Source organism: Gopherus flavomarginatus, chromosome 16 (genome assembly GCF_025201925.1).
Source record: "Gopherus flavomarginatus isolate rGopFla2 chromosome 16, rGopFla2.mat.asm, whole genome shotgun sequence".
Lineage (NCBI taxonomy): Eukaryota > Metazoa > Chordata > Testudines > Testudinidae > Gopherus > Gopherus flavomarginatus.
The window spans coordinates 18,281,885-18,293,925 of record NC_066632.1 but is presented as its reverse complement, the minus strand read 5'-3'; the positions used below and the strand labels follow the sequence as shown (position 1 = coordinate 18,293,925).

At 54.2% G+C, this 12,041-nt stretch overlaps 1 protein-coding gene across 4 annotated transcripts in view; it reads right to left on the bottom strand.

Moving 5' to 3' along the window:
- PDE1B (phosphodiesterase 1B) overlaps positions 1–11,582 on the bottom strand; it is a 145,239-nt gene extending 133,657 nt beyond the window's left edge. The window contains exons 1-2 of one of the 4 annotated variants that reach the window (XM_050925897.1): positions 11,560–11,582; positions 10,788–10,924 (exon numbers count right to left, since the gene is read on the bottom strand). In XM_050925897.1, coding sequence (XP_050781854.1) covers positions 10,788–10,924; positions 11,560–11,568 — 146 coding nt within the window. In that variant the 5' untranslated portion in view covers positions 11,569–11,582. Of the gene's footprint in view, positions 1–10,787; positions 10,925–11,037; positions 11,091–11,472; positions 11,495–11,559 lie in introns of those variants that run through there. The other 3 variants (XM_050925896.1, XM_050925899.1, XM_050925898.1) reach the window with 3 other exon arrangements.
- Positions 11,583–12,041: the final 459 nt, after the last annotated feature.

The window sequence follows — 12,041 nt, the reverse complement described above, 5'->3', positions numbered from 1 at the left end:
AGTCCCCCTCCTCCTCCAGCCCTGGGCTCCCCCCACCTGAAGCTCTGCCAGTGCCCCTCAACCCTGACCCACAGCCCCCCTTCTCCCCCAACCCTGGGCTCCTGCAGCTCTGCCAGTGCCCCTCAACCCTGACCCACAGCCCCCCTTCTCCCCCAACCCTGGGCTCCTGCAGCTCTGCCAGTGCCCCTCAACCCTGACCCACAGCCCCCCTCCTCCCCCAGTCCTGGGCTTCCCCCACCTGCAGCTTTGCCATTGCCCCTCAATCCCGACCCCCTCCCCCGCTATCCCAGTGCTGGACTCCCCATACTCACAGCTCTGCCAGTGCCCCTCAAGCGCGACTCACAGCCCCAGCTATCCCATCCCTGGGTTCCACCTACAGTTCTACTGATGCCACCCAAACCCCCACCCACAGCCCTGGGCTGTCCCCCCCACACACACTATTCCCCTGATGCTGACCTACAACTTCCGAATCCTGGTGTCTTCTGAGCAGGCAGCACTGGCTAGATTTTACTTAACACTACAAATCACAATCAGAGTCTTTAACTGGACTTCATTGATGTCCAGCACCTCCCCTAGTGCTTTTCATTGCACTTGTGAACTTAGGACTGGCCAGCAAATCCCTGCCCCCCACCTCCACATCTTGCCCGCCAGACTATGAAATGAAAACTGATTCACGGCTATTCATACAGAAAGTTTGGTTAATCTGGAGCAAAGGCTGCAGGCTCAACCATGCCCTTAACTGGATTGCCTCCCTGCGGGATCGGGTTGCAGGGCTCCCTTTCCCCCAGGGCAGAATGAGGCAACTTTGGTCAATAATCAGAGCTGTGAAGAGTTATTAACAGCAGTTATTAGAAGAGGAGTTTTGAACTCATGGTCTGCTGGCACCCAGCCCAGTGCACCTTCTCCTAGGCAACAGGGTATTTTGTGGGGGCAGGTGTCAGTCTCTCTCTCCCCGCACATGGCTCTGCAGTATCACCCCCAAAGTCCAGTCACTGCTGCATGACTTGGGTTGGTTTGGAGCTGGCTCAGATCTTGGCAGGAGGTGTGAGTGGAACTGACCACAGCTCTACCACCCCCTGCAAAGAGAGTGGTAAGAAAGGTGAAATGTTTAACATAGGCCATGGGAGCATCGGGGGAAATCTCAGAAACCACTTGACCAAAAATGCGCATCACAAACTCCGTCCTGGGCCCGGAACTAGCAGGGTGGTTTGCAGCCCCATCTGACTGTGGAGGTGCATTTCACAGAACTTTCACAATTAGGGTTTGAACACAAACCCTGTTGCAACCTTAACTATGAAGCGGCTAATCGCCACCTAGAGGCTGCTATTTGTATTACATCAACGTGACAGGACTTGGCAAGCAAAGTAATTCTGCCCATCTTGTCCAGCCCTGTTTAAGGCACCTACAGGCCGAAGCATGGGCGGTGTGGGAGGAACAAGGGTTACCCAGCCCAGCTGAGAGCAGTTCTGTATCATCGCACAGCTCTTTGGGGCCGGGACTGGGCCTTATTGCACATCCTACAGGCATGGAGCCAGACAGATGTGTATTAATAAGCCTCTGGCCTGGTTCGCCGAGGAGCTGCGCACCTGCAGCTCCCGCTGGTCTCCGGAGCCGCTCTGGCACCCCTAGAACTCGACACTCTAACACAGCAGAGCCAGGAGCACCAACTGCCCACCCGCTCCCCTCCCATCGAGAGCACTGGGGAATCTCTCCCCTGGCTGAGCTCTTTGGAAAATCGGGCCCACAGTCCACAGGGGGAAGGAATGCCACAAGCAGGTAATTTAGAGAGCAATTAACCGCAGAGCTCACAGCGGCCTCATCTATATTACACTCAGCTTCAGTGGGAGCCAGTGGAAGCTACAGGCCTGGGACAGCAGTTGCAAGGCACTGGGTTGCACTTGCCTGGCTGCTCTTGGGACTGATCGCTCCAGGCAGTGGGCTGTTCCCAATGGATGGCTGGTCTCTTGGTAGCCGAGAGGGTTACTGGCCCCGACACCAGATGGCTGTGGTTAGGTCTCCGACATGGGCAGTAAGGCAGCCACCAGCCTGATCCACGTCTGCCGAATCCAGGCCAGGATACAGGAAGAACATGCAGGGACCCCAGGCAGGAATCTGGAAGTTACAGGATGCATCGGTGTCCAGCATGGAACCCCCAATATCGTAACCGCAGCCAAGTCCTGCCTCTGCTCGACCGTGGGGAGGCTACAGCCACTGTATCATTTTAATAGCAGGGGCAGAGTCTGTGTTAGTCGTCTTGTGCCCTGGCTAATGAACGCAGCACAGAATCTATGTTTTGCAGCAGATCAGGATGTCTCAGAGCTACCAGGGATTAAAGATATTGTTACATTTGTCAATAAGCTAATTAAAAGAGCAAGGAAATTATTGCACAGCTTTGCAAGTCTCCTACCCCTCTGTGCTGCCTATGCCATTAGCTGCTACCCCTGCCGGGAGGCTCAGCACCATGGCTGCTCCCCCAAAAGAGGCACCAGCATCATGTGCATTAGTGATCTTGGCTTGATGCCAATGGGGTCTGCTCTCAGGCACTCTGGTGGGGATAGAAAGACACAGTGCAGCAAGAAACATTCCCATGCAAAGTGCTTCATTATGGGGAAGTTCAGCATAGGCGCCGGGCTGAGGGCATGTTACCTTTTAGGAATGATAGGGTTAAAACCCCGCAACTGTTTAAAACAGAAGCAGGTGTTATATAGACCCAAAGCCTCCTCAGCAGGTTGTCAGCTGAGATCAACCTTACAACTTCTCTCCCTAAATGCACAAGTCTCTACTGAGTGAGCCAACTCCATAAGAAGTCCAAGGCCAGGGGCGGCTCTATGTATTTTGCCACCCCGAGCGTGGCAGTCAGGAAGCTTTCAGCGGCATGGCTGTGGGAGGTCCGCCGGTAAGGCGGATTCGGCGGCGCGCCTGCAGGAGGTCCGCCGCTAAGGCGGATTTGGCGGCGTGCCTGCGGGAGGTCCGCCGGTAAGGCGGATTCGGTGTACCAGGCGCCAAATTGCCGCCGAAACCGTGGGACCGGCAGACCTCCTGCAGGCATGCCGCCAAAGGCAGCCTGACTGCCGCCCTAACGGTGACCGGCAGGCCGCCCCCAATAGCTTGCCACCCCAGGCACACGCTTGGAGCGCTGGTGCCTGAGGCCACCCCTGTCCATGGCTTCATTGCATTTCACAGTTCATCCCTGTGCTACAAACCACAGCTCCATGAAACTTTACAGCCTCAGGGACAGAGTTCAAGCTTTCCTGCTGCTGGAGCTCACAACCTGGCCACCTGAGCTAAAGGAGAATCTCCATCAGCTATGGCAGTATGGGGCCTTTGACACATCCCTCCAATTCCAGTGGAGCACTCACACATGCTCACTCCAGAGGTTCATTACAACCAAATTTTAGAGCTGCAGTAACTAAATGATGGGCACTTCACTTTCCAGTTCTAGGATCATGCCCCAGGGTGGCTAATAACCAGGGACTAAGACAAAGGAGAGAGTCATCAATGTTAAAGCCAGAAGCAATTACAGTGATCAGCCCATTATGCAGCTAGGGGCAGGAGTCACTAGCTGAGAGTCTTTGGAAGTTGGATTAGATCATCAGAACAGTCCCTTCTGGCCTTAAAATCTATTAATCTGGTCTGACCTGCTGTATAGCACAAGCCATGAGATTGCACCCCGTAATTCCTGCTTTAAGCCAAAGAATGTCTGACAGAGCCAGGGCAGAGCTTTTAGAAAGAGACTCCGAGAGATGGAGAATCTGCCACATCCCTTGGTAAAACGTTCCACTGGCTAACTCCACTCCCGGTGAATAAACAGCACCCGTTTCCAGCTCTCTGTCTGGCTCCCATTCCAGCGAGATGGGATTAACCCTAACACCTCATTTGTTGCTTTCATTGAAATTGGTCTGACCTGGAAAAATCTCAGCTCCCCACAGCTGCAACCTGAAAAGCATTCCCACTTCGCCACCAGGTACCGGGAGCAGGATCTCCCTGCCCTGCTCCTGTGCGGAAGCTAGGGCAACCAGATGTCCTGATTTTATAGAGACAATCCTGATTTTGGGGTCTTTTTATTATATAGGCTCCTATTAACCCCCACCCCCATCCCTATTTTTCACATTTGCTGTCTGGTCACCCTACCGGAAGCACATGCAGCTACATAGACAAGGACCCTGTTCTCAGCAGCACTGTGCACCCTGGGACTCTGATCTATTCCAACATCCTCCCCACCCACAGGGCTGGAGCACCCAGGGGGGCCTGTCGAGCCACGCAACTGTGCACACCTGGACCAACTAGATCAGCTGTAACAGTCCAGCTGGAGCAGCGGGAACAGCTCCTTTCCAGCCCCAACAGAGAGGAGAGAAGTGGCACAGAGCTGTGGGACTGCAGGGCTCAGGAATGCAGTTCCCGCCTGGCCAGGGACTAAGTGCAAGGAGCCGTGAACATGGCTGGCCCCCCTCTTGGGGCTCAGAGGCTGCCCTCAGGACACCGGGAGCAGCCTCGATGATCCCTGGCATGGCGATGCACATGCTGTTCATGCACTTTACTGTCTTAGCTCCATGTGCAAAACAACAAACCATAAGAGAAGTAAAATAGGGGGATGCTCCTTATTGGAATGCTTTGAACCCCCCACATAAGGAGTGACTGAGACTGCCTGGACCTAGGCCCAGCTAACCAGCCTCCTGAGCCAGCAGCCCACACGGGAACCTGCTGTGCCCCTGATAGTGTGGTTGTTTTTTCCCAAACAACTTCTGGTTTGAATACAGAATGCTCCCTCTCCCACATGAGCCACTGTCAGGGTTCAGCACAGCCACGTGCTGGGTGTAGGGACCCTGGGCCTGAGCAACACAAGTAGGAGTGCTACAATAGGTCTCACGCTCCCACTCACTGATCACCTGAGAGCTGTAGGGCTCTGAGCACCAGCCTGAGCTGGGGGTTCATCCCAGCAGAAGAGAGATCCAAGCCCAGGCCCACCTCTAAGGAGATGCTGGGCTGGATAGAACAGCCTGAGTGGATTTAACTCCAAATGAAGGGGAAGGGGAGAATCAAAGCTGAGAGCCAGGCCTAGGGTGACCAGACAGCAAGTGTGAAAAATCGGGATGGGGTGGAGGGTAATAGGAGCCTATATAAGAAAAAGACCCAAAAATCAGGACTGTCCCTATAAAATTGAGACATCTGGTCACCCTAGCCAGGCCCTTGTCACTACAGGGTGAAAGTCAACTTGACTCTTACAGTTCTATTTAACCCCCTCCCACCCAAATTAAATGTGGCCAACATGGATTTTACCGAACTCTGGGAACCCCAACAATTACTGTTCTCCTGTGGAGCCGAGAAGCAACAGAAGAGCACAGGGAGAGTCCCCGCACCAGGGCAAGCCCAGGCGACCAACCAGCCAAACCCAGAGTGTAAGCTGGGTGGGCAACCCGGAGCAAAAAAAATTACTTTTCGTAGTGACCCAGCCACTCCCAGTCTTCATTCAGACCTAATTTGATGGTGTCAAGTTTGCAAATTAATTCCAGGTCTGCAGTTTCTCATTGAAGTCTGTTTTTGAAGGTTTTTTGTTGAGGAACTGCCACTTTTCAGTCTGTTATTGAGTGTCCAGGGAGACTGAAGTGCTCTCCTACTGGTTTTTGAAAGTTACAATGATTTGTGTCCATTTATTCTTTTGCATAGAGACTGTCTGGTTTGGCCAATGTACATGGCAGAGGGGTATTGCTGGCAGAAGATACCATATATCACATTGGTAGATGTGCAGGTGAACGAGCCCCTGATGGTGTGGCTGATGCAATTAGGTCCTATGATGGTGTCACTTGAATAGATATGTGGACAGAGTTGGCAATAGGGTTTATTGCAAGGATAGGTTCCTGGGTTAGTGTTTCCGTTGTGTAGCGTGAGGTTGCTGGTGAGTATTTGCTTAGGTTGAGGGGCTGTCTGTAAGCGAGGACTGGCCTGTCTCCCAAGATCTGTGAGAGTAAGGGATCATTCTCCAGGATAGGTTGTAGATCCTTGATGATGCGCTGGAAAGATTTTAGTTGGGGGCTGTAGGTGATGGCCAGTGCCCAAATCCACCCTGACTGAATTGGCCTCATTACCACTACAAAAAGTAATTTTTCCCTCTGTTGATATTCACCCCTTCTTGTCAGCTATTGGGAATGGGCCACATCCACCCTGATTGAATTGGCCTCGTTAGCACTGACCCCCTCACTTGGTAAGGCAACTCCCATCTTTTCATGTGCTGTATATTTATACCTGCCTACAGAATTTTTCACTCCATGCATCTGATGAAGTGGGTTATAAGCCCATGAAAGCTTATGCCCAAATAAATGTGTTAGTCTCTAAGGTGCTACAAGAACTCCTTGTTGTTTTTGCTGATAGACTAACACAGGGGTAGGCAACCTATGGCACGTGTGCCGAAGGTGGCACGTGAGCTGATTTTCAGTGGCACTCACACTGCCAGGGTCCTGGCCACCAGTCTGGGGGGGCTCTGCATTTTAATTTAATTTTAAATGAAACTTCTTAAACATTTTAAAAACCTTATTTACTTTACATACAACAATAGTTTAGTTATATATTATAGACTTATAGAGAGAGTCGTTCTAAAAACGTTAAAATGTATTACTGGCACGAGAAACCTTAAATTAGAGTGAATAAATGAAGACTCAGCACAGCACTTTTGAAAGGTTGCCGACCAGGACCGGCACTACGGGTTTTGGCGCCCTAGGCGCACGGCAATTTTGCCGCCCCGCGCGCTGGTCCTGCGGCTCCGGTGGAGCTGCCGCAGTGGTGCCTGCGGAGGGTCCGCTGGTCCGCGGCTCTGATGGAGCTGCCGCAGTCGTGCCTGCGGGCGGTCCAGTGGAGCCGCGCAAGCAGCCGACCATCCGCAGGCACGACTGCTGGAGCTCCACCGGAGCCGCGGACCAGTGGACCCTCCGCAGGCACGACTGCGGCAGGTCAACCGGAGCCACCTGCCGCCCCCTCCGGCAAAATGCCGCTCACCAATAATCCTGGCGCTCTAGGTGATTGCCTAGGCCGCCTAAATGGAAGCGCCGGCCCTGTTGCCGACCCCTGGACTAACAACACAGCTACCCTCTGAAAGTTACACACAGGTGCCCACAGGTCCCCAGCACAAAAAGAGAAACTTGTCACCTCCAGTTAATTTTTTACTTTATCCAAACCTAAGAGACTGTGAACCCCAGTGATTTGCATCCAAAGGAAGTGTCCTATGAACCTTCAGACATGGAACTTATTCACCAGGAGTCCTGACACTCTAGTGAAACAGCAGCATACACACACCCACACACACACACCCATGAAGAGGTAGTGTGGGCCCACTTAGTTTCTCACCAGGCCCTGCACATACTGGAGCAGGAGGGAATTTTTCACAGCCTCTGGCTAGTCAATTTAAGTTCTCGACTAGAAGATATATAAGGAATTTTTCACACCCTGGTTAAACACACACACGTGTGCATGCCCAGGCTGGCTTTGAGAACTGGTTGCATTGCCGAAGATGGGGATTGGGTGAAGTGGAGCCCCTACAGGGACTGTGGCTAAGCTCTGGGGGAGCATGCGCCAGTGGAGCAACTCAGCTCAGCGCTCCCCCAGTGGCACAGCTGGGCTGGCTGGAGCAAAGAAAGGGCCACATCCCTGCCCTAGCCTTGGCACTTTAGGGATAGCCAAGGTGCACTGAGCTTGGGGCTGGCCACTGAACAGAAAAAAGCTTCCCACAGCCCCAGCACGGCTCTGTGGGATGCTGTATCAGCAGTGGAGGAGCCTAACCATGGGCAAAGATCCAAAATATTCCCTTCAAAGCGGATCTCCAGCAGGAGACCGGAAGTGACTGGAGTGAAACTGACTACTGGGATAGTCAATTATTTTTTGTCAAGGTCCAAATGTCTTGGTCAAGGTACAGTCAAGATCCAGGCTCCAGAGAAAATAATAAAAAAAAGAAGAAGAATGATAATAATAAGATTTTGAGTTCAGCCAAAAGTGTCTGGTGGTCTGGCTTTGTCCGCAGTCTGGCCGTTGACTACTCCAGGACTAGAAGACGTGTTTTCAGGAGACTGTCCATATGGCCTCTCCAATCCCAATGGTAACTTTGTTCCAGATTAACAGTGAGAACACCACAGCCCCTGGGAGGGTTACGGACAGCTGGTATAATTACTGATACCCTCTCCGGACTTAGAGGCTGCCTTTTTTGCATGAAGGTGCCATGTGCCAAAGGAAATGAAAACTCTGTCTGGAAAGTTGTTCATTAGGAAACGTATCCCGAGACGGGGCACTTGGGACGGTGAAATTCCGACAGTGAAACTAGTTTAAGACCTTGTGGTAAGCAACAATCAGCCACAGTGCAGGCAGGTTTAATTACTGTCACTGAACAAGGCTAAAGGACTTGCTACAGGAGTTCTGCATCAGCTGTACCTCTAATAAAGGTCTCTCGAATTTCTTAACTAGATCTACCCATTACAAGTCATAATTGTTAAAATTACTGGCCTAGACCCTCTACTCCAGCCTACCCATGCATGCAGACCCATGCACCTGTGCAGATTCTAACTGGACTCCATATGGAGGGTGTAAGGACCGGGGCCCACCTTGATCTCACACCAGGGTCTGTGCCCCTCGCTGGATAATTCAGGTCGCTCTTCTGATTTCCCAGGCACATGCAAGTTATCAGGTTATAGCCACCAAACACGCAGACAATAATGATCAGGCTACAATTTATTCCCGTTGCATCATCTTCACCACATGGTATCATTTCCCCCTCCCCATCCCATTGGACAACGAGCTTTCTAAACCTAAAGAACAAGACAGAATCAGCCCTTTCTGGGACACATCTTCAGACCAGTAATTGCCAGGATTCGTGACCAGCTTCAGTGCAGCCCTCATGGCTACGCAGACACTCACATGTAACATACAATCCAAACCAACACCCACACCAGCCTGAACCCAGCATTTCCGCCTGCCTGTAAAGAGAGCCACAGACACCCCTCTCCACAGCTATGGAAATATTCCTTTCAGGTGGTGGGCCCTGAGCCATCATCAGATAGAAAGAGCCCGGCCGCCCAGGGGTGTCTTAAAAGAAACTCTGGTCACATCGCCGCTTGAAACAGCTCGTAACACTCAATGCAGGGGCTGGGTGAGACAATCTCTCCAGGTCCCTTCCAGCCCTACATGTCTAGGGTTCTACAGTTTCAGAGATGGCATAACAAAGAGCAACCAGGGCTGGCGCTTCCATTTAGGCGACCTAGGCAGTCGCCTAGGGCGCCAGGATTTAGGGGGGTGGCATTTTGCCAACCTCAGCGGCAATTCAGCAGTGGGGGGTCCTTCCGCGCTCTGGGTCGTCGTCAGCAATTCTGCGGCAATTCACTCGCTCTGGGACCCGCCGCCGAAGTGCCCCGAAGACCGGGAGCGCAGAAGGACCCCCACCTAGGGCGCCAAAAACCCTGGCGCCGCTCCTGAGAGCAACTATTATTTTTGCTCCTCTGTAGTGTAAACAGGATGCCTAACGAGGACTTGTGGGATGCAGCTAATCGCTCTAGATCATGGGCAACAAACACACTTCAGGCTCAGCGCCTCCATCTCACACTTACCAAGACATTCTGCACCCATAGATATTTCAGAGTTTTTCTGCCCATTGACAGTCTCCCCTGGTCTCATATGGGAACAGGAGAACACCCTCCATTGGAAATTCCTGCTTTGCTCTGTACTTTTTGAATCTTACTGTTTACTAGCCCTTTCAAAAGCACATATTTTTGACCCTGAATTTTACTCTATCGAAAAACCCAAGAGCTCAGCGCATGCAGAAGGAATATGTGTGTGTATTCTCTCAGGTATACAGCTGGGCTGAGGACAGAGAACACGGTGCATCTCTTATTAAGTTCTTACAGGTGTTAGCCTCTTTCATCTAGGTGCTAATATGTGCTATGCTCATTAAGGAGCATGCTCCCCATGCTCAGGACAGAATGCTTGCGGCATAAAGCAAAGATGATCTATTTGCTCAGTTGTTTAAAGACAATAATACCTCATACCTGAACTGCCAACACACAGAGCTGCTCCCATGCAAAGCTGGGCTTAACAGAGTGCTGGAGACCCTTTAAACCTGGCTCTCCAGGCCAGCACAAGAATGTTCAGCAAGGGTATTAACTGCACAGGAGCTGCATAATAATTAGCCTCAGAATCTAGGGCCTCGCATCAGATGACAATAGAGAACTGGATGCACTGACTCAATAGACTGGGCAAAGCACATGGCTCTGCAATAAACCAAGCACTGGCATTGCCCCTTCTGTCAGTTAGCACATTGCTGTGCTCATACTCATCCCCCCCCCCCCAGCTCAGTTCATCACAGCCCTCCCCCAGACACACACACCACACAGGCCCATGTTTACAGGGGTCCTTAAACTAGGAAAGGCGACAAATCTTCCCCCTAAAAACCACCCCCAATATAAATGTAGTGTCAGCACCAGGGGGGACCAGATGCCCATGGTGGAGGGAAGAAGACTAGCTGCATGGGGGGCACGGGGGAGAGCAGGAGCAGGAAAACCCGGGGGGAAGAGGGAAATGGGGTAGGGGTCCCTGGGGCACAGGGGTTCCAGGGAAGGAGTAAGAGGAGGGGGGAATGCAGAGGGAGAAAGGAGCATGGGATGACATCCAGTGAGGAAGGGGATGTAGGAGCCCCGGGAGCAAGGAAGACGTCCCTGGTAGTAGTGGGGGGCAGGGCCCCAGGGAGAGGGAAGGGGTCTCCGGGTGCAGGAAGCAGTGGGGGGCAGGGGTCCCTGCTCTGCCAGGCCGAGATTACTCACAGCGCCCGCAGCTTGACCCACATCTTCTTGCTGGGGGCGGACTTGAGCTCCAGCGGGGACGGGCAGCCCTCGGGGGACTCCAGCAGGTCCCGGTCCAGCTGCGGGGGGCTCCGCGGGGCGTCCATCTCCTGCTCCCTCTGCAGCGCGGGGGAGAGAGACCGTGAGAGCCGGCGGGCAGCTGCCACCCCACCGCCCCGGCTCCCCGTGCGTGCCCCGGCTCCCCTGGCCCCCGCTCCCTGCGGCCAGTTACCCGAGTCGGTGGGCGCGTCCTGCGCTCAGCCCCGGCGACCCTGCCGCCCGGTGCCTGCGCAGGGGCCGGGGAGCCGGAGCAGCAGCGCCCGGAACGTGAGCGCAGCGGAGCAGCCTGGCGCCGCCGGTCCCGGATAATGGCCTCTCTCCGGAGCGCCTGGGCGAGCCCACCCCCTCTGCCAGCGCTCCCGGCCGGGAGGGGCTCCCCGCCCCAATCCGGGCAGCTGCGAGCGCCTCCCCCCGCCAAGGCACCGGCGGAGACGCAGCTCGCTCAGCCTCTCGCCCCGCAGCTGGGGCTGGCCGGGCAGGACATCCCCGGCCCCGCGAACGCGAGCTCCGGCTGCGCCTTCCCTGCCAACCGCCGCTCCGCCGGGGGCTGCAAGCGCCTGGCGTTTGGAGAGGAAGCTAAAATGGCATCCGGGGGGTGCCAAGGTACCAGCGCCTGCCGGGGCCCCGGGGCTCCTCTGCAGCAGGACCCTGGCCCAGAGGAAGGGGAGCAAGAAGAGCTCGTTTAAACCCGAACCTGCTGCATTATCACCCAGGCGATTCTGCTGCCTGGAAAGCGCGGGCTCCTCGACCCCCGGCCCCTCCCCGACTTCCCGGAGGAAATTAGCGAAGCTGCAACTTTAAATAAGTGGGACCCCGCGAATGGTACAGAGCCGGGGGGTGGCTGGGCTACAGGCCCACACGCTTCCTCCTCGGATCGGGACCGCCTCGCCAGAGCAGGGCTTTGGGGCAGGTGCGCTCCGTGCGCCTCCCCAGAGAGCTGGGGTCAGCTCAGCCCCCACATGGAATAAGTGTGGAGGCCTCTGCTTGTTGCTAGGGGAAGCTGACCCCCGCCACAGCTCTGGTCTGCAGAGGGGTCCCGAACCCAGCTCCCCCCAGGTTTTACCCCAGGTGTTAACCCATCTCCGCCGCTGACTTAACGGAGCTGAGGCACCCCTGCAGTGTAGACATAGCCTGCAAGAGAGACCAACTCAGAAGAGCCTCTTCCCCCTCCCCATA